General features: G+C 33.8%; 2 protein-coding genes across 2 annotated transcripts; both read left to right on the top strand.

The window, feature by feature from the left end:
• The first annotated feature begins 3,718 nt into the window (after positions 1–3,718).
• Positions 3,719–5,090, top strand: LOC145955158 (uncharacterized). Its single transcript, XM_083069867.1, has 6 exons — positions 3,719–3,841; positions 3,905–4,015; positions 4,115–4,464; positions 4,605–4,771; positions 4,856–4,965; positions 5,061–5,090. Exons 1-6 carry the CDS (start codon positions 3,719–3,721, stop codon positions 5,088–5,090), a joined length of 891 nt encoding a protein of 296 aa, XP_082925993.1.
• Positions 5,091–5,163: 73 nt separating this feature from the next.
• LOC145955157 (uncharacterized) lies at positions 5,164–7,694 on the top strand. Its single transcript, XM_083069866.1, has 7 exons — positions 5,164–5,426; positions 5,787–6,220; positions 6,515–6,609; positions 6,691–6,871; positions 6,953–7,034; positions 7,431–7,493; positions 7,598–7,694. The coding sequence occupies exons 1-7, from the start codon at positions 5,164–5,166 to the stop codon at positions 7,692–7,694; spliced, it is 1,215 nt and encodes a 404-aa protein (XP_082925992.1).
• Positions 7,695–22,699: the final 15,005 nt, after the last annotated feature.

The raw sequence follows: 22,699 nt of genomic DNA, 5'->3' as shown, positions 1-22,699 counted from the left end.
TAAAATTATTATTATAAAATATATTTTAAAATAAATTATCATCTAAAAATATATATTATAAATTAAAAACATGTTTATATCATAAATAAATTAAACTTGATTTTTATAAAATTTAACATATTTATTTTTGTACTATCCGCGTCAAGGCGCCGAACTTAAGCTCGACACTAAAGCACTGAACGACATCGGATAGATGCTATGTGACATCGACCAAAACAAAGGCCCACTATATATCGGGTTGCGGCCAATCCCAGGCTTAGATCAACCTTACCCTCGCCTAAGAGGAAAATCCTGATTCACACCAAGGTACGTGCACTATATATATGAGACGATTACACTATCAAAAACTAACTTTAGCATCAAAGTCTCTTTTACAGTTACCACCCCCATCTCGGAGCCGCCGACGTACCCAGCGAAGAAGGCTCACCAATCTTGCCTAGTAGATCGTCCCTCTCGACCGATCTTAGGTAAGAACAATTTTTAATAGTGTTAAATTATTATAAAGTTGGTCTTTAAGATTGTAATTCTAGCCAAACATTTAAAAAAATATTTATGATAGATAAATAAGTCATACTTATAATATATATTTTTAAAGAAAGCAATGTTCAAACCTACTAAATTGTTATAAAATTTAATCTAACCTAATTTATTTTCATCTTTAATTAATTGTAATAGTAAATATAAAAACTTGTAAAAAATAATCATGATATATATTTATGCCTTTAAAATTATATATAAAATTTTTAATACTATAAATATATGAATAAATATTGCCCCCACTATCTAAAATTTCTAGATCCGTCACTATCCAAGAGTTTTACATTTGAGGATATTAATATATTAAGTATATACTATTTAACATATTTAATTTTAATTAATTTAAAATTTCACTTCACTCTTAAACTCTAATAAATATGAGCTTATATGTTAATTAGTTTTTTTAATTTTTGTTAATTCTTATTTTTTATTGACTAATTTTTTCTTAGGCTTAAATATGTTTTTAGTCCCTCAAATTTAGGGTAAATCTGTTTTTGGTCCCTCAAATTTAAAATTGTTGTTTTTAGTCCTTATATTCAATTTTTTTTAAGAAATTTATCAAACATTATTGCATAAAATCTATCTATTCGTGTCCTTATTAGTGAAAATATCACATTAAATCCAGGTCATATTGCATAACTGTCTTAATTAGTCACTTTCAAATATGTTATTAGTGACTTAAGGGACTAAAACAAGATTTTTGAAAATTACAGGAACTAAAAACAATAATTTTAAATTTGAGGGACCAAAAACAAATTTGTCTTAAATTTGAGGGACTAAAAACATATTTAAGCCTTTTTCTTATTATTATATTTTAGTCTCTTTTTTACTCATTTTTATTACTAACCGTGTTTTTTTTTTCTTTTTTTGTGTAATATTTATGTTTTTTATTTATATAATTATTTTTAAAAAAATAGCATTTCCCACTAACTCAAGCTCCTAAATCCACAATAAACCTGTGTTAAGTTGAGTTCCACCACTTTTTAATTTTTCTCCACTCTATTTCTTCTCAAACAAACAACTTTTATTTTATTTTTTTTACTTTCTTCACTCTATTTCTTATCCATTTCCTTTTCTTAAAAAAAAAAAACAGTAGGATTCCATAAAGGTCCAAACTTAAAAAATGATTAAACGTCAAACAGTATTCAGAATAGTGAATTGCAACGATTGAGTACACAAATGAAAATTAAGACTAGAAAATAAAGTTAATCTTAATCATTCTAATAAAGTAGTATAATAAAAAAGATTTTGATCAAATATGTTATACAGGACTGGAAAATAAATAACATGGAATTAAAGTAGAAAGAAATTGCGTTGACAAAACGTTGAATTAAAATGATAGAAAATGTGATGATGAATCCAATATTTGTGAGGACTTTTAAACCTATATAAATATAAAAAAGAAAATACAAGAAATTAAAAATTAAAAAAACTATTTACCAAAGTAAATAGTTTTTGTCAAGCTGGCACACAATTGAAGCAAACCCCATGTGCGTTGTGCATCACACAAAAGGAGGTGAGGGGCCACGCCTTCTGGTTTGATTGAAACCTGTCTTAGCGAATGGTACTAAGGCTTGACCCAGAAAGTGGAGGGGGCCTTGTGCACGGTATGAAGCAACGTGTAAAAGAGAAAGCCGAGAGGGGGGAGTGCGCGTTGCGTTTCCTATCCTCCTGTTCCCCAACTCCGTAGCAGAATTCAAAATTTGATGCATTCAAAGCTGCCTGCTTATCATTTAATTACATAAAACTCATCATATAAATTGATGAAACATTTTTATATGAAAAATATCGTAGCACTCTATTAATCGTTACAATACAAGATGGTAATGCTCGCGGTACACCAATTATTTTTGTTGTAGTTAAAGATGAAACATTATGTGATTAGTCATGGTTCTTGTTAAACATTTGTCGATATGTAACTATAAAGCAAGACATTTATTTGATATCAGATCGACATCAAAGCATTAAATTAACAGTGACAAATTAAAACAATGGTTGACAACCACCTAATGCCTATCATGTCCATTGTATTTGCCACATCACAAGCAATTTTAACCACTGTTTTAAAAATGTCAAACTCAAAGAAGAGCTAATTCACGTGGGTATAACATTATTTGTTTCTTACATTCTTTTTTTTTTGTACTACATAATATGTTATCCTATTACCTGATGTTTATATTTCTTGTAAAATTTGGACAGATTATACAACTTGCAATCATAACTTGTCAATAACAACTCTTGTAAAGTGTACATATGCTAGGTTAGTTGAGTATTTTGTACAAAGGTTAGGTCAAGCAAATGTAGAGCTTGCGGTTGGTCAATGATATTGTCGAAAGTTAATGGATGCTATGCAAAACAATCAAGAGGAGACAACATCTCATCTACTTCAAAGATATGACTATGAGGCCACCAACAAATTTGAAGTGAAAGAAGATTTCAATCCAGTTACACGAAAAGGTGGTCATACTTGGACAATAATTCTTAATGAACGAAAATGTGAGTGTGGTGTTTTCCATACTTACAAATATCCATGTTTACATGTCATTGCCCCCATTTACTTATGTTTGTGTAGATCCCTTGAATTATGTTGATGTTGCTTATTTAAATGCATATATATATCAAAGAGGCATATTCTGGACAATGGTACCCATATGGTAGTCATGACAACATTCATCCTACCAATAGACCTCACATTATCCCTAATCAAACTATTTTGCATGCTGAGGGATGTTCAAAATCAACTCATATAAGAAATAAAATGAATTGGATAAAGTCTCAATGAAAACAATGTTGTGGACATTGTAGGATTGATGGTCTTAATAGAATAAACTATCCTTAACTAACAGACAATATCAATAATGACCTTAATCATTAATGAATGTATATCCAAAATTTTAATGTTATAATACTCAGTCATGCATATCCTAATTCCTTGACTTTTGCAATAGAAAAAGATTTAGTTGTGCTCATTCCTCTTAAGTTACACTATATATTTAAAATATATAAACTACAAATAAATGTATTTGTTTTATATGTTTATTTTATATAGTTAATTTATATATGATAATAAACTACATCTGTCTATTTAAAATTTGTTATATAATACTTCAAAGCAATAAAAATTATTATATATAATATTGTATTTAAAATTTAATTTAAAATGTATAGTTAAAGAGAGAGAATGACTAGAACCAATGAGCAGATTGCCCGTGCCATGGAGATGATGGCTATGACTATGCAACAGCAGAATGCCTTCTTTGCTAGGATAGATGCTGATAGAGCTGCAGCTGGTGCAGCAAGACCAGTTGAGTCATAGGAGAGCCGGGATCTAGCTGAGTTCCGTAAGTGTCATCCTCCGCAATTCAAGGGTGATGCAGACCTAGAGGTAGCTGACCATTGGATCTGTGAGCTGGAGAAAATATTTACAGTGTTGGGCTGTTCTCAGGAGAGGAGGTTGGCTTATGTTGTTTATATGCTGGTAGGGGAGGCTGAACATTGGTAGAGAGGCACCCACCACATGTTGGTTGCTCGAGGTGTTGTTGTTGACTAGGAGTGCTTCAAGAGAGTATTTCTTCAGAAGTATTTCCTAGAGAGTGTGAGGCATGCCAAGGAGGCTGAGTTCATGCGATTGCACCAGGATGGGATGACGGTGTACGATTATGCGATGAGATTCGAGCACCTGGCTCGTTTCTATTCGCAAACTATTTCTGAGGTCTGGAAGTGTAGGAAGTTTGTTGAGGGTTTAAGACAAGAGTTGAAGAGGGTGGTGGTGCCTATGGCTATCACTAAGTTTCCGGCCTTGGTTGAGAAGGCAAAAGTTATTGAGCGGTTGGAAGGTGACAACTGTGTGGTAAAGACTGCTGAGGGGCCAGTTGGGTCCAAGAAAGGTGGAGGTCAGAGGAAACCATATGATAGGCCCCAACCACAGTAAGGGGGTCCTGTCATAAGGCAACCTACTGATGCTGCTAGAGGTGGGAAGTAGGGTGGAGGTGCCACTCAAGGTGTTACAGGTGTGCGGGACCCCACTTTGTTCGGGATTGTCCTCACACTGAGAGCTGGTGTTTTAGATGCCATCAGATGGGTCATGAGTCGACCAACTGTCCTGCCAGGAATCGACTGGATCGGGGTGCTCCGAGAGGTGATAGACCTACCACTACTGGAAGGGTGTTCGCCTTGACGGGGGCTGAAGCTTCCACTTCATCTGACCTTGTGAAGGGGAAGGGCAAAGCTACTGGTAAGGATGTGATGATTCTTTTTGATTCTGGAGCTTCCCACTCTTTTATTTCATATGCATGTGCTACTATGTTGGGTGTGTCAGTATGTGATTTGGGATTGAGACTGCTAGTGTCGACGCCCGCTTCTACTTTTGTGGTTGTTTCTGAGCTGTGTGCTAGTTGTCCGGTAGTGGTGAATGGAACGAAGTATAAGGTAAACTTGATTTGTTTGCCTTTAGTTGATATTGACATAATCTTAGGGATGGATTGGTTGTCTGCCAATCTCATCCTTATAGATTGTGCCAATAGGAGGTTGATCTTTTCTCAGGTAGAGGATGAGTTGTTGATTTCAGCTAGCCAAGCTGAAACATTGATGAGAGATGGAGCAGAGTGTTGTATTCTGCTTGCTGCTATGAGTGTGGAGACCGAGAGGGTCATTGCTGAGATTGAGGTTGTGGAGGATTTTACTGAGGTGTTTCCAGATGAGGTGCCTGGGTTGCCTCCTACTAGGGAGATAGAGTTTAGTATTGACTTGGTTCCTGGTGCGAGGCCAGTGTCGGTCGCTCCCTATAGGATGGCCCTAGCTGAGTTGGTTGAGCTGAAAGGTCAGTTGGAAGAGTTGTTGGAAAAGCAGTTGGTGAGGCCGAGTGTATCTCCGTGGGGTGCTCCCGTGTTGTTGGTGAAGAAGAAAGATGGGGGTAGTCGACTGTGTGTTGATTACCAGCAGCTGAACAAATTGACCATTAAGAACAAATATCCACTTCCCCGAATAAATGACTTAATAGATCAATTGAAGGGAACATCGGTATTTTCAAAGATTGACTTGAGGTTAGGATATCACCACATCAGGGTGAAGGAGGGTGACATACCTAAGACTGCTTTCGGGACTAGGTACGGTCACTATGAGTATGTTGTGATGTCGTTTGGTGTGACCAACGCCCCGGCAGTGTTCATGGATTACATGAACAGGATCTTCCGGCCCTTCTTGGATAAATTCGTGGTGGTGTTCATTGATGACATCCTGATTTATTCAAGTACCCCGGAGGAACATGGAGAGCACTTGAGGTTGGTGTTGGAGATTCTGAAGGCGAAGCAATTGTACGCCAAGCTATCGAAGTGTGAGTTCTGGTTGGAAGAGGTGAAGTTCTTGGGCCATGTTATTTCAGTTGAGGGGATTGTTGTTGATCCAACTAAGGTGGAGTCGGTGTTGCAGTGGGAGTGTCCAAGAACTATCACAGATATTCGGAGCTTTGTGGGTCTAGCGAGTTACTGTAGGAGGTTCAATGAGGGATTCTCCAAGATAGTAGCGCCTCTAACCCAAATGACTAGAAAGGATCAGCCTTTAATTTGGACAGATGCCTGTGAGCGGAGCTTTAATAAGCTGAAGAGGAGGTTGACTACTTCTCCTGTGTTGGTGTTGCCTGACTCTGGTGAGCCCTTTGATGTGTACTGTGATGCTTCTCACCAGGGTTTGAGGTGTGTGTTGATGTAGAATAGGAAAGTGGTGGCATATGCTTTAAGGCAACTGAAGAACCATGAGAGGAATTATCCCACTCATGACTTGGAGTTGGTAGTAGTTGTTTTTGCGTTGAAGATATGGAGGCATTATCTGTATGGTGCTCGGTTCAGCGTCTTCAGTGATCACAAGAGTCTGAAGTACTTGTTTGATCAGAAGGAGCTGCACATGAGGCAGAGACGGTGGATAAAATTTCTAAAGGACTATGATTTTCAGCTGATGTATCACCCTGGGAAGGCCAATGTAGTGGCGGATGCGCTGAGTAGGAAATCCATCCACATGTCTAGTTTGATGGTGAAGGAGTTGGAGCTGGTGGAGGAATTCAGAGATTTGAATCTCTGTGTAGAGTTAGCTCATGATCACATTAGTTATGGAATGACTACCATAACTAGTGAGTTCTTGAGGCAGGTTGGGTTGAAGTAGTTGCAGGATGCAGAGTTGGTGCAGATTCTTGGTTTGTTGGGTACCGAGAAGGCAGTTGGTTTTGAACTGGGAGGAGATGAGATTTTGAGGTTTAAGGGAAGAATTTGTCTACCTCACGATTCTGAGCTGAAGGAAGAAATTTTGGAGGAAGGGCACAAGAGTAGACTTAGCATACATCCTGGTATGACTAAGATGTACCAAGACCTCAAGAAGACTTTCTGGTGGTCTGGTATGAAGAGAGACATTGCTGAATATGTGGCAGCCTGTCTGACTTGTCAGAAGGCAAAGGCGGAGCACCAAAAGCCTGGTGGTTTGTTGCAGCAAATGGAGATTTTGGAATGGAAGTGGGATAATATCACTATGGATTTCATTGTGGGATTGCCTAGGTCGGCTAGGAATAGTGATGCTATATGGGTGATTGTTAATGCTGAATATTGTTTGAGCTGATTAATGATGAGTTGTGCTGTGAGATGTTCATGCTGAATTATGATGTTTAAGCTGTATTGTGGTAAAAGGCTGAGTTATTGTAGGTCGTAAAGCTGAACTGTTGTAGGTCGTAAGGCTAAGCTATTGTAGGTCGTAAGGCTAAGCTGTTGTAGGCCGTAAGGCTGAGCTGTTGTAGGCCGTAAGGCTAAGCTGTTGTAGGAGATCTCTGAGCTGGTATGCGTGACGACGCATTGGTTGTTTGATTGTTGTTTTGCTGAATGATGTGAGGTGTATATGTGTAGTGTGTTGTGAAGCTGTGCTGTAGATGTATGCTGTGATGTGTTGTATGTTGATCCTGTTGAGGATGATGTTGTGCTGTTAGCTGTAGCTGTTTATTCTTTCTATATATGATGATTCTTTTCACTAGCTTACCCTTGTTGTTTCCATGTGGATTGGATTATAATGATCATACTATGTATAGGAGCAGAGCAGGGATAGGTTGGCGTATGGAGGCAGGTCTGCAGCTGGCAGATGAAGTTGATGTTGTTGTTTTTGGCTACTTAGTGTGGCCATTTTGATGTATTTTGTATATTGATTTTAAGCCCCAGGCTAGACATATGTGTATATATTTTATTTTTATATATGCATACTTTATTCTGCGTGGTGTTGTTTGTTGTGGAACGGCTAGGCGGGTCGTTACATTTAAAGTAAATTTCTTACATAATTTTAGAAACTTTTTCTCGGAATATTAACAATGTATGTATTTGTTACAATAATTCCGGAAAGAACTTTCTGCAATAGTAATTTTAGTATATTACCGAAAGTACTTTCCAAAATTATTCTGCCAGAAAGTTATTTCCGGAATAGTAATTTTTGTATTCTAGAAAGTACTTTCTGGAATTATTCCAGCGAAAAGTTCTTTCTGGAATATTAATTTTAGTATTCCGGAATAGTAATTTTAGTATTCCGGAAAGTACTTTCCATAATTATGTACAAACACACCTCCAAAAAATATTTTTCAAAATAAATTTTTTTGTTCCAAATAATATTAATGATAACTTAGGAATTTAATATTTTTTTTAAAAAAAAAGGGGTGTATGTATAAAAATATTGAAGTGTATATATCATCAGCCCTGCATTGTTAGTTCGAAATTTTTTCAACCCATTACGCACAAGCTCATCGTGAACAAAACTATTTATTTTGGTAAATAATTTTTTAAAATTTTTATTTTAATCTTTTAAAAGAAATTTGTCAATTTTTAATTTTATTAATTTTGTGTCACATAAATTAGTCTTTAAATTAAAATTTTTATATTAAATGATAATTCATATAATTATAAATAAATAATAAAATTTTAAATATTATATGATTTATGATTTGATATTTATTAAATAATTACATAAATATCAAAAAGTGAGTCAAGCATAATTTGTTGACATATATTATTATTTAACATAAAAAAATTAATGTTTAAAACTAATTTATATGACAAAAATAAAAGTTAAGGCGAAACTAAAAGTAAAAAAAAAAATCTTAAAAGAGTTAAAAGATTAAAAACTTTTTTAAATGAAAGTGGAGGCATTCAAAGTGAAGTTGGAAAAGGAATGTAAGATACAATATGATATGGTTTGGAAGCTTAGAGGTAAATGTTGTCATAAAGGTTTTGGCGGAGTAAGGTGTTTGGTTGTTCTTTATCCGTGTGGCATTGTAAAGCCTGTCACTCTTTTTCACGTGAACCGCCAGTTTTCACTGCTTTGCTTGGGCGCCATAATCAAAAACTGTCATCGGTAGTTTTATGCTTTGTTGTTGTTGAAGAGGATTGGGAATAGAAGGAGATAAAATAAGTTAAACGAAAATTTATTTGACAATAAATATATAAATCTATACTAATATATAAAGAAAATACAATTTTGGTAACTATTTTGATTTTCACTTTTTTTTATCATTATATTCGTTTATTTTAAAAAATTAGAAAATATTTTTTAATCAAATTTAAGAACTTGAAATTAATGAGTCTATATTTCTATACTAATATATAAAGGGGATATCATTTTCAAAAATTACTTTTGGTTTCTAATTTTACGTGGACTATTTTATTCTTTGCTTATTTTTCAATAACTACCTTTTTTATGAGTAATTTCTTATTATTTTATTTTTTATTTATCTATACTAATATTTAAAGGGATATCACTTTCAAAAACTACTTTTTATTTCTATTTTTACGTGTTCTATTTTATCTTTTGTTTATTTTTCAATAACTACCTTTTTTATGAGTAATTTCTTATTTTTTTTTTATTTTTTTAATATAATGTAACTACGGAGTGTCTTTTTCCTACTAATAATAATAATAATAATAATAACTATTTAATAAAATAAAATTAGATAAGAAATAAAAAAATTATATTTTAAAATTATATTTTATGTAATTAAATTTTTAACTTTTATTTACTTCTTTTTTAAATACACATACTCATTTTAATTTTATTATAAGAATAAGAAAAATGCATGATTACGATACTTAACATAATTGTTGATTATGTTTTTAAATAAAATTTAGGTGAGAGAATATCACGACAATATAGAAAGATTCCAATTAGGTTAAAACCTTAAAGTTTATCGATAGATCACTAATTAAACTGCATGATCTGATCACTACTAGTTTTTTTTTTAATTATTCATTTTCAAATATATTCCATACATATAAATTTTAATAAAATTCATACAATGTCTTAAATAAGTCCCAAAAATTTTTTAGTCAATATAATATTCATAAGAAATGACAATTTGGTGAAACACATATAATGCATCAACGAGCACTTCTCATTTCAAAGAACCTATAATGAAGACAAACAAAGCAAGCTTGTGAGAAGCCTCAAAGTTTTGCAACAGACATCTTCATTTGGATTATTATACGAGAAGCTTCAAGGACAAAGAAAGAAGATAACCTTTTTGAAAAGCAAGTGTATTAAACATATTTTCTCGAGGATGGATCCTTTTACTCCAGGAGTAAGTTTACCTAAACTTATTTTGTTCAATAACTCATGTTCTACATCAAATTTGAACGATCCAACCGTTCAATTTAAAGTTCTTAATACATAGATCAAATCTGCAAATTTTTAGAAAATTTGAAAATTATTTAATAATTCGTTTCATTAATTCAAATCAATGTATAAAATGATTTTATGATTATTCGTCAATTTGAATTAATGAAATGAAGAATCAAATGATTTTTAAATTTTCTAAAAATTTTCATATTTGATCTATGCATTAAGAACTTTAAATTAAACGATTGGATCATTGAAATTTGATGTAGAACATGAGTTATTGAACAGAGTAAGTTTAGGTAGACTTACTCCTGAAGTGAAAGGATCTCTCCTCTATTTTCTCTGTAAAAGCTCTTTGAACTTAAATTGTTGCATCACTTCTTCATATGAATATGAAACAACTTTGTAAACCTTAATGCATCTAAGTTATTTGGTTTGAGCTTGGAGATGTTTGTCTTTAAAGAATACTTGTTGTTTAGGCCAAGAGAAACTTGATTGTAAACAAATACTCGGTATTGAAGCTTGGGGAGGCTTGTGTGAAAAAAATACTTAGGTAGATTACTTGAAGAGACAATTCAAATAATACTTAGATTTAAGACATAAATGACTTGTTAAAAGAATACTTGCATTTTGTTTAAGATAGTAGAACTCAATTTGGATTGAGAATTAAATGGTCGAAACGAACCAATATAAAAATATTAGGTGTTTTGTTTGTTCTTTCTTCAACATTCTTACCCGTTAACATTACTACTTTACTATTTGAAAAAATACAAGTTTTCAATTGATATTAGTTAACCTCCCTTATAGTGTCTATCATTTCTTCACAAAGAGATTTTAATGTGAATAAGATGAACGATACTTTTTTTTTGTAACAAAGAAATTTTATTTTATTTTTTATCTTTAAAATTTGAATTTAAAAATATTAGTAAAAATGTTATGGACATCAAAATACTTTATATTTTAAAAAAAATCTGAATATTATAATGAATCTAAACTTAAATAAAGAGGAGATTTGTTACATCCATCCTCCTCTTAAAATTTGAATCAATTGAAAAAGTTTATAAAAATATATCCTCTTTTTTATTTATTTTCTTTCAACCAAACTAGTAAGTAACTCATGCGTATGTCTCATATATTTTTCTTTTCTTGATTACTTGTGAAATAAATGTTGTTTAAAAACCTTTATATTAAATTACAATAAAATAATAAGATGAAAATGTGTACAAAGAAAAAAACACAATGCAAACTTTTATATTAAGGACAAATGAAATTCATATTTATGAATTTTTTTATATCACAAAAATTGGTTATTCTACCTTCAATTAAAAATATTTAATTGAATAATACATAATATCATACAAAATACATAATATCATACAAAATAACATTTACAATAAAAATCTATGTTCTAAAAAATTCTTTGCCCCGATGTCACAATATCAGAGCATCCCGACAATTCAACCGTTGACATTCTAGATACCACTCGTAGCCAGATCTTCCTCACCTAAAATATTCACAAATCGCACGGTGAGAAAAGAAAACATCTATATATATATAGCACATAAGAAAACACAATATATTATCTCATTATAACTTAATATTCATAAATATTTCAACATATCGTATTTCAATCAATCATGCATCGTCATCACATCATAATTCTCAATCACCCAAATCATCACAAATCTCGCATTTCACACTATGCCAAGGTCACGCTACCAATTTAACAATCTCAGGCCGTGCTCACCCCTGGTCATAGGTGTGAAAAACCACAATCACATCTCATTCACATTCCACACAACATCTCATAATTCAATTCCATACGCACATCTCAAGCAATTCACATCTAAGTCATCAATTTTTATCAAGTAATATAGCAACAATATTCATAAATTAATATAATAATCAATTTTAATACAATCTTAACATAAACGATAAAATTCCCAATTATTCCAAAACCTAACTCATAGGCACTTTTCTACAGTTTCGTTCTTCCTCTCAGGTCATCATTCTTACAAATTAAATATGTATTTCTAATCCTCAACACATAGAGAATCTAATGGGATCATTAATTTCTCAAACAGAAATATTCTAATTTTTCCAAAACATAGCTTACAGGCACTTTTCTATAATTTCATTCTCTCTCCCAGATCATTATTCTTACAAATTATTGGCATATTTATAATCCTCATCACATACAGAATTTAATGGGATCATCCATTCCTCAAACATAAACCATCTAACTTTTCACAACCTAACTTACAAGCACTTTTCTATAATTTCGTTTTCTCTCCCAGAGCATCATTTTTACCAATTAATCATATATCCATGTTCCTAAATACATACATAATCAAATAAGACCAATAATTCTTCAAACAGAAATAATTATAAAATTAGGGTTCTTCCTCTACCCAATTTCCTCATGTAACTCTACATATAAATAATTCCCTTTTCCCCCGTACCTGGATAAGAAGAAGCTGAATCTAGATATGTAGAAGCTGAATCTACACTAGATCTGGTTGATCTCCCTCGCTGGGTTCCCCTCGGTCTGAAGCAGAAAGTAGATGAAAGAATAGAGAGAGCAGAAGAAAAGAAATCAGAAATGAGAGGTGTGCTTTTTGGGAGTGGCAAACAACTCTATATATAGGCATTCTGCGCCGGAACGGCCCGTTCCAAATCTGGAACGGCCCGTTCTGGACCCTTAAACCATGGCTAAAAATCACATCCAGAACGGCCCTTTCCAAAACCAGAACGGTCCGTTCTGGTGTGCATTAATTACACCTAACGACCATAATTTTGGGAACGTCCCGTTCCAAGCCCGTTCCCATTTAGGGTTAATGGCATATTTAATAGTCCGGAACGACCCGTTCCATCTTGAGAACGGTCCGTTCTGGGCTATTAACTCACATTCAATTTGGTAGTTTGGAACGGTCCGTTCCAATTCCGGAACAGCCCGTTTCAAGCTACTAAATCACATACCTTTTGGTAGTTTGGAACGGCCTGTTCTAATTCTAGAACAGTCCGTTCCAAGCTACTAAATCACCCCTATCTCCTTTATAAAATTACCAAAATACCCTCAATTAAAATAAATAAATAAAAAGTGAAATAAAAACTGGGGTGTTACAATTCTTCCCTCCTTTAAGAAATTTCGTCCTTGAAATTACCTGAAGCAAATAAAAATGGATATGAAGCTTTCATCTTCTCCTCTAGCTCCCAAGTAGCACTTTCAGGTGTAGCTCCTCCCCAAATAACTTTTACCAAAGGAATTTCATTTCCCCTAAGTTGCTTCACCATTCGATCCTCGACTCTCACCGGGGTAGCTTCCACAGTTAGGTTCTCCTTAACCTCAAGATGATCCGACTCAATCACATGCGAAGGATCATAGATGTATTTCTGAAGTTGGGAAATGTGGAAAACGTCATGGAGATTTGACAGATTAGGAGGCAAAGCAATTTGGTAGGCAACAATACCGACTCTTTTTAGAATTTGGAAAGGACCAATAAATCGAGGAGTAAGTTTTCTGGATTTCAATGCCCTACCAACCCCAGTTCACGGAGTGACTTTCAAGAACACATGGTCACCTTCTTGAAATTCCAAGTCCTTCCTTCTTCTGTCAGCATAACTTTTCTGTCTACTCTGAGCTGTCCTCATCCTCTCTTGTATCAATCTAACCTTATCAGTGGTTTGTTGCACAATCTCAGGTCCTAAGATAACATTATCACCAGGCTCGCACCAACATAAAGGGGTCCTACATCTCCTACCATACAAGGCTTCATAAGGTGCCATACCTATACTAGAGTGGTAACTATTATTATAGGTAAACTCTATCAAAGGTAAAAGACTATCCCAACTACCCCCTTGGTCCAACACACAGGCTCTAAGCAAATCCTCTAAAGATTGAATAGTCCTCTCAGTCTGACCATCAGTTTGAGGGTGGTAAGCTGAACTAAGTCTAAGTTGGGTCCTCAAAGCTTGTTGTAGGCTCTCCCAAAACCTAGAGGTGAATCTAGGGTCTCTGTCTGACACTATACTAGATGGTATCCCATGCAATCTCACAATCTCATCAATATACAGTCCAGCCAATCTCTCAAGAGAATACCTAAGGTTAATAGGTAAGAAATGTGCACTCTTAGTCAACCTATCAACTATAACCCAAATGGAATCATGCCCTCTCCTAGTCCTAGGCAAAGCAACTACAAAATCCATAGAAATGTTATCCCACTTCCACTCGGGTATACTCAAAGGCTGAAGTAGTCCTGAAGGTTTCTAATGTTCTATCTTAGCCTTCTGACACACTAAACAGGCACTCACAAATTCAGCTATATCTTTCTTCATCCTAGGCCACCAAAATATCTTTCTAAGGTCTTGATACATCTTATTTTCCCCTGGGTGAAAACTAAGCTTGCTCCTATGACCTTCCTCTAGGATCAAACGTCTAAGTGTAGGGTCACTAGGCACGCACACTCGGTCTTTAAATCTTAACACTCCATCTACACCCAAGGTAAATTCTCCTCCAATACCTTGTCCTATAGCTTCATGCCTAGCCACTAGAAATGAATCCACTAACTGTGCTTCTCCAATTTCCTTCAACAACTCACTAGTCACCCGAGTCATACCTAGTCTCACACTACTAGGGGTCACCTCACAAGTCAAACTCAAGTCTCTAAATTGAGCCAAAAGGTACATCTCCCTAATCATAAGAGAAGACAAATGCAAAGATTTCCTACTTAAAGCATCAGCCACCACATTGGCTTTGCCCGGATGATAACTAAGATCAAAATCATAATCCTTAAGGAACTCTAACCATCTCCTTTGCCTCATATTTAATTCCTTTTGGTCAAATAAATATCTAACACTCTTATGATCACTAAACACCTCAAATTTTGAACCATACAAATAATGTCTCCAAATCTTAAGTGTGAATACCACAGCTGCTAATTCAAGATCATGGGTGGGGTAATTCTTCTCATGTATTTTCAATTGCCTAGATGCATAAGATACGACTTTTCCCTCCTACATTAACACTCCACCCAAACCCATCTTAGAAGCGTCACAATAAACCACAAAAGTCTTACTAAGGTCAGACAACACTAAAACAGGTGCACTAGTCAACTTCTCCTTAAGGGCTCAGAAACTATTCTCACATTTACTATCCCATACAAACACAACTTCTTTCCTAGTTAAACTTGTCAAGGGTAATGCTAACTTAGAGAATCCTTCTATGAACCTTCTATAGTATCCAGTCAATCCAAGGAAGCTCCTAATCTCACTAACTGACTTAGGTGTCTCCCACTTAAGTACCGCCTTAACTTTAGATGAATCTACTGCTATACCCCCACTTGAAATCACATATCCAAAGAAACTCACTTCCTCTAGCCAAAAGTCACACTTAGACAACTTGGCATAAAGTTGTCTCTCTCTGAGAGTTTGAAGTACTACCTTTAAGTGTTCCTCATGTTCCTCTTTAGTCTTGGAATAAACTAGTATGTCATCTATGAAGACAACTACAAATTTATCCAAGTACGGATGAAAAATTCGGTTCATGTAATCCATAAAAATTGCAGGAGCATTTGTTACACCAAAAGGAAATACTAGATACTCATAGTGTCCATAACGAGTCCTAAATGTTGTCTTAGGTACATCCTCATCCTTAACTCTAATCTGATGGTACCCCGATCTAAGATCAATTTTACTAAATACACAAGCACCCACCAACTGGTCCATAAGATCATTTATCCTAGGCAATGGATATTTATTCTTAATGGTCACCCTGTTCAACTGGTGATAATCTACACACAATCTCATACTACCATCCTTCTTCTTAACTAATAGTACGGGTGCTCCCTAAGGTGATACACTAGGCCTCACAAACCCCTTCTCTAACAAGTCTTCTATTTGTTTCTTAAGCTCCACTAACTCTACGGGTGACATCCTATAAGGTGCAATAGAAATAGGTCCTGCTCCTGGTACTAAGTCTATGGAAAATTCTACTTCTCTTCTAGGTGGTAAGCTAGACATATCATCAGAGAAGACATCCGAAAAGTCACATACAACAGGCAGTTCATTCACCAAAATATTACTCTCAGAATTCAAAGAAGCTAACAACATGTACACTTGAGCATCCTCTTGTAAAGATACCTTAACTTGGTTGGCAGTCAAATAATCCTTACTCACTTTTTCAACAGGCGCACCAAAGACAATAGATTTATCAGCACAATTCAAAAGGACATGATCGGAAGATAACCAGTCCATACCCAGAATAACATCTAGCTGACTTAGAGGCAAACAAATTAAGTCAACCATGAAATCTATACCCTCAATAATCAAAGGACATTTTAAACAGACATCAGAAGTAGACACTAAACCACTAGTTGGTGTCTCTAGTATTAACTCAAAAGACAAGGAAGAAACAGGAAATTTTAATTTGGACACACACGCATGTGATATAAAAGAGTGAGTCGCACCAGAGTCATACAAAACAATTAGAGGAGTTCCATTGATGAAACACATACCCTGGATTAAGTCTTTGGATTGTGAAGCTTCAGCACCACTCAAGGCAAATACCCTTCCTATCGCTCGAGGTTTGCTAGCACTCCCTCCAACCTCTGTTGTCTTGTTCTTGGGGCAATCACGAGCTCTGTGTCCCTTCTCTTGACATTTGAAGCACGTTATTTCTCTAGGCAACGGACATTCATATGCCCTATGACCTGGCTTCCCACAATTGTAGCAGTTGTTGTGTGAAACAGAACCCACACTTCCTCCTCTAGAAGTTTGGCTAGCCGTGGGAACTTGGCTTCTTTGTTGCACAGAACCTTGATTATTCACCTTAGAACTCGAATTCCTGGCAAACTTGGTGTAAGGTTTACCCTTACTAGATGACCCAAACTTATTATTCCTCATGAGTCCTCCACTCTTATAATGAGTTACCCTAGCACGGTTATCCTCATCATATACTCGGCACTTGTTTACCAATTCGTGATAGTGAGTAATCCCTTGATAATTGAAAACTTGTTTAATCTCAAGGCGAAGACCACTCACAAACTTCACACATTTGTCCTCCTCATTGCCCACACCATCATACATAAGGCAGAATCTAACCAAGTCTTCAAACTTAGTCACATAATCAGCCACAGAATCTTCTCCTTGCTTCAATTCAAGGAATTCTACCTGTTTCTTATGTCTCACATCTCGGGGAAAGTATTTCTCCAAGAATAGTCGCTTGAAATTCTCCCAGTTCACTTGGGTACCTGCAACTATCATTCTTTGTAAAGCACCTTGCCACCAGATGCTAGCCTCTCTAGAAAGCATGAAGGCAGCCAAAGTCACCTTCTGTATCAAAGGACATCCCATAGCTTGGAATATCTTTTCAACTTCAAAAATCTAGTCAGTAGCTCCATCAGGATTATAACCCCCACGGAAGCTTGGTGGATTATTTCGCTGGAATCTCTCCAGCCAATCTACCTCTGGTTGTTGGTTCATATTACCAAGAGCCTGAGCCATCGCTTGCAAAGCATCAGCGATTGCACAGTCGTTCCTACCTCCTGCCATTACTTTTCTGATCACCAGAAAAGTTAACAATTATACTATAAGTAAACAATAAAGTTCATCAATCATAACACTAACATATCAACAAATTCCACAATCAATCATTCCATCAATTATCTACCAAACAAGCATAGTAGACTCGTAACTCACGGCCGATTGGATCGACCTGCTCTGATACCACTAAATGTGACACCCTTACTACCCCAACATATATATTGTAATAATAAAAACTTATAAATAAATTTTTCAATTTCGGTAAAAGGGTTCACATGAGAATCTTAAAAATTATCCTTCAATAACCACAATAACAAAAATGAAACGCAAGAGTTTTCAAATTATTTTCAAAAATAACATTTACAATAAAAACCTATGTTCTAAAAAATCCTTTGCCCCGATGTCACAATATCAGAGCATCCCGACAATTCAACCGTTGACATTCTAGATACCACTCGTAGCCAGATCTTCCTCACCTAAAATATCCACAAATCGCACGGTGAGAAAAGAAAACATCTATATATATATATAGCACATAAGAAAACACAATATATTATCTCATTATAACTTAATATTCATAAATATTTCAACATATCGTATTTCAATCAATCATGCATCGTCATCACATCATAATTCTCAATCACCCAAATCATCACAAATCTTGCACTTCACACTATGCCAAGGTCACACTACCCATTTAACAATCTCAGGCAGTGCTCACCCCTGATATAACACTGTGCCAAGGTCATGTTATCCCTATCCCAGGGCCGTGCTCACCCCTGACATGTTAACCAAGGTCACGATACCCATTTAAAAATCTCAAGTCGTGCTCACCCCTGATATAACACTGTGTCAAGGTCACGTTATCCCTATCCCAGGGCCGTGCTCACCCCTGACATGTTAACCAAGGTCACGATACCCACGTAACAATCCAGAGCCGTGCTCACCCCTGATATAACACTGTGGCAAGGTCACGTTACCCCTAACCTAGGGCCGTGCTCACCCCTGACATGTTAACCAAGGTCACGATACTCACGTAACAATCTCGGGCCGTGCTCACCCCTGGTCACAGGTGTGAAGAACCACAATCACATCTCATTCACATTCCACACAACATCTCATAATTCAATTCCATACGCACATCTCAAGCAATTCACATCTAAGTCATCAATTTTTATCAAGTAATATAGCAATAATATTCATAAATTAATATAATAATCAATTTTAATACAATCTTAACATAAACGATAAAATTCCCAATTATTCCAAAACCTAACTCATAGGCACTTTTCTACAGTTTGTTCTTCCTCTCATGTCATCATTCTTACAAATTAAATATGTATTTCTAATCCTCAACACATACAGAATCTAATGGGATCATTAATTTCTCAAACAGAAATATTCTAATTTTTCCAAAACTTAGTTTACAGACACTTTTCTATAATTTCGTTCTCTCTCCCAGATCATCATTCTTACAAATTATTGGCATATTTATAATCCTCATCACATACAGAATCTAATGGGATCATCCATTCCTCAAACAGAAATCATCCAACTTTTCACAACCTAACTTACAAACACTTTTCTATAATTTCGTTTTCTCTCCCAGAGCATCATTTTTACCAATTAATCATATATCCATGTTCCTAAATACATACATAATCAAATAAGACCAATAATTCTTCAAATAGAAATAATTATAAAATTAGGGTTCTTCCTCTACCCAATTTCCTCATGTAACTCTACATATAAATAATTCCTTTTTCCCCCGTACCTGGATAAGAAGAAGCTGAATCTAGATATGTTGAAGCTGAATCTACACTAGATCTGGTTGATCTCCCTCGCTGGGTTCCCCTCGGTCTGAAGCAGAAAGTAGAGGAAAGAAGAGAGAGAGCAGAAGAAAAGAAATCAGAAATGAGAGGTGTGCTTTTTGGGAGTGGCAAACAGCTCTATATATAGGCATTCTGCGCTGGAACGGCCCGTTCCAAATCTGGAACGGCCCGTTCTGGACCCTTAAACCATGGCTAAAAATCACATCCAGAACGGCCCGTTCCAAAACCAGAACGACCCGTTCTGGTGTGCATTAATTACACCTAACGGCCATAATTTTGGGAACGCCTCGTTCCAAGCCCGTTCCCATTTAGGGTTAATGGCATATTTAATAGTCCGGAACGGCCCGTTCCAGCTTGAGAACGGCCCGTTCTGGGCTATTAACTCATATTCAATTTGGTAGTTTGGAACGGCCCGTTCCAATTCCGGAACAGCCCGTTCCAAGCTACTAAATCACATACCTTTTGGTAGTTTGGAACGACCCGTTCCAATTCTGGAACAGCCCGTTCCAAGCTACTAAATCACCCCTATCTCCTTTATAAAATTACCAAAATACCCTCAATTAAAATAAATAAATAAAAAGTGAAATAAAAACTGGGGTGTTACAAGATGTAAGATATCATCTACAAAATTTTGCAGGTCCTGAAAACGAGAAAGAATTGTTCAATCTTCATCATGCATCTTTAAGAAATGTGATCGAGAGAATATTTGGTATTTTTAAATCAAGGTTCACAATTTTTAAGTCAACACCTCCATTTTTATTTAAGACACAAATAGAACTTCTGTTAGTATGTGCAGCACTACATAACTTTCTACGTAAAGAATGTCGTTCTGATGAATTTCCAATTGAAGCGGTGGATGAACCTTCATCTTCAACGTTACCAGTTAATGAAGATCATACTTTTGAACCTATTATTCAAACCTAGGAGCAAGAGCGAAAAGACGCTAATGCTTGGAGGACTAGTATAGCTATGGATATGTGGGTGAATGCTATTTAAGAGGATAAGATATTATGGAGAATTATTATTATTATTATTTATCTAGACTTTATTATTTTTTATTATTTTAGTCTTTGACTCTTTTTAAATTTGAATGTATGATATTTTTTTTGAAATCTTATCAAATGTCAAAAGTCCACAAAAATTCTACAAAATCTACAAAATCTCATAGAATCCATTAAAATCCTGATTTAAAAGTCTTGCAGAATCCATTAAAATCCTGATTTTAAGTCTTGTAGAATCCTGCAAAATCTTAAAAGTCATGAAAATCCTGCAAAGTCTTTTAAAATCATTAAAAAACTATATAAAAAAAACAAATGCTCCTAAAAAAAACTTTAATAATCCCAATTTTTATAACTAACATAATATAGAAAAGTTTAATAAAGTTAATTTATTAATTTATTATATATATATTATTATGTATAAATTTTTAAAGATAATTAATAATTAATTTCTTAACATTCACAATAATCTCTTTTATAGTAAATCACGACGTATTGTTTTTTAAATAATTAAGAAGAGATAGTATAATTTTTAAAAATGTTAGTGTAATATTTTTCACACAATTAAAAGAAGTAATGTAATATATAAAAGTTTAATAAAGTCAATTTATTAACTTATTTTATATATATATATATATATATATATATATATATATATATATATATATATATATATATATGTGTGTGTGTGTGTGTGCGGTATGTATAATATTATAAAATTTATATAAAAACACTTATTTAACTAACGTGATATTCATTATAATTGTAAAATAAAATATGTATATTATTATGATAATTAATAATTAATTTTTTAACATTCACAATAATCTCTTTTATAGTAAATCACGACGTATTGTTTTTTAAATAATTAAGAAGAGATAATATAATTTTAAAAAATGTTAGTGTAATATTTTTCACACAATTAAAAGAAGTAATGTAATATTAAAAAAATATATGTGCAATTTTATGAAACCTAATGATACTTAAGTGTAATGTACTTAAAATCTCATCCATCCTAGTGACCTAATTATGAAGAGATGGATAAATCATGATTATATATAACGATGACAAGAATCAAAAGACATGTATGTCTCCATATTAACTTTTACTTTTTCATATTGATTTTCTGATAACCTTCTTTGTCTGATTGAGCTAATTATTTGTTTGGTCCTTTTTCCAGCTCTTTCTCTAATAAAAGAAAAACGTAATATAGCTCTCATTTAATACTAAAAAAAACTCTCAGAATTTTGCCTCGAGTCTCATTACCCTCGTGACATTTTTTATCCACTTAAATATATTTTTAATCTTTTAAATTTAAAATTATTATTTTTAATTTCTGTAATTTTAAATTTTTTTATTTAAATCATTATATTCAAATTTTGTTAAGAAATTTATCAAACATTATTGTATAAAATTTATTTATTAGTGTCCCTATTAGTAAAATATCACATTAAATCCAGTTGATATTGCATAATTATCTTAATTAGTCGCTTTCAAATATGTTATTAGTGTCCTGAAAGATTAAAACAAGATTTTTAAAAATTACAAAGATTAAAAATAATAATTTTAAATTTAAAAGATCAAATTAAATATATATTTAAGTTTTATTTATTTATTTATATTTTTCTACGCTGTTAGTATTTTCTTTTGATGGACGTCTATGGTTTCATCATGTTCGTGGTTGGCTCTTGGCTTTGTAAAGTTTCATGGTTTGCATTATGGGGGTTTAGATTATTTTTTTAGTTGACATTTTATATATTCTATAATATGTAATAAAATTATGATCTACATATATTTTTAATCTCTGTAAAATAAATTTTGGTTCTAAAATATATAAATAATATTTATTTAAAAATTTATGAAATTTTTTTAGATATGTCACACATTAGTATAACATATAAAATGATTACTTAATCTGAATAAATAAATAGTTAAAAAGATTAAATAATAATGAAGACTAAAAATAATTATTATAAATTTTAGAAAGATGAAAAAAATTACAAGAGATAAAAATATATTTAAGCTTAAAATATTATAAAAGACAATAATAAAAAGTATAAATAAATGGTACTAAAAAATATAAAATGATAAAAATATAAAGAATTACACATTGATATTATTTACAATAACAAATTTAAATCAGTTATTCACTTTAACAATCACTTCAAG

The sequence above is a fragment of the Cajanus cajan genome, chromosome 2, assembly GCF_000230855.2.
Source record: "Cajanus cajan strain Asha chromosome 2, NIPB_CcT2T_4, whole genome shotgun sequence".
Taxonomy (NCBI): domain Eukaryota; kingdom Viridiplantae; phylum Streptophyta; class Magnoliopsida; order Fabales; family Fabaceae; genus Cajanus; species Cajanus cajan.
This window is presented reverse-complemented; position numbering and strand designations above follow the sequence as displayed.

What these genes read in the sequence shown, in the direction of transcription:
- LOC145955158 (XM_083069867.1), top strand. Translation starts at nt 3,719, where the DNA reads ATGACTAGAACCAATGAGCAGATTGCCCGTGCCATGGAGATGATGGCT. An exon ending in CAGCTGGTGCAGCAAGACCA is followed by an intron (nt 3,842 to 3,904) that starts GTTGAGTCATAG and finishes CCGCAATTCAAG; the next exon opens with GGTGATGCAGACCTAGAGGT. An exon ending in CTTATGTTGTTTATATGCTG is followed by an intron (nt 4,016 to 4,114) that starts GTAGGGGAGGCT and finishes GTATTTCTTCAG; the next exon opens with AAGTATTTCCTAGAGAGTGT.
- LOC145955157 (XM_083069866.1), top strand. Translation starts at nt 5,164, where the DNA reads ATGAGTGTGGAGACCGAGAGGGTCATTGCTGAGATTGAGGTTGTGGAG. An exon ending in TCAGAGATTTGAATCTCTGT is followed by an intron (nt 6,610 to 6,690) that starts GTAGAGTTAGCT and finishes GGGTTGAAGTAG; the next exon opens with TTGCAGGATGCAGAGTTGGT. An exon ending in GTTGAGGATGATGTTGTGCT is followed by an intron (nt 7,494 to 7,597) that starts GTTAGCTGTAGC and finishes TACTATGTATAG; the next exon opens with GAGCAGAGCAGGGATAGGTT.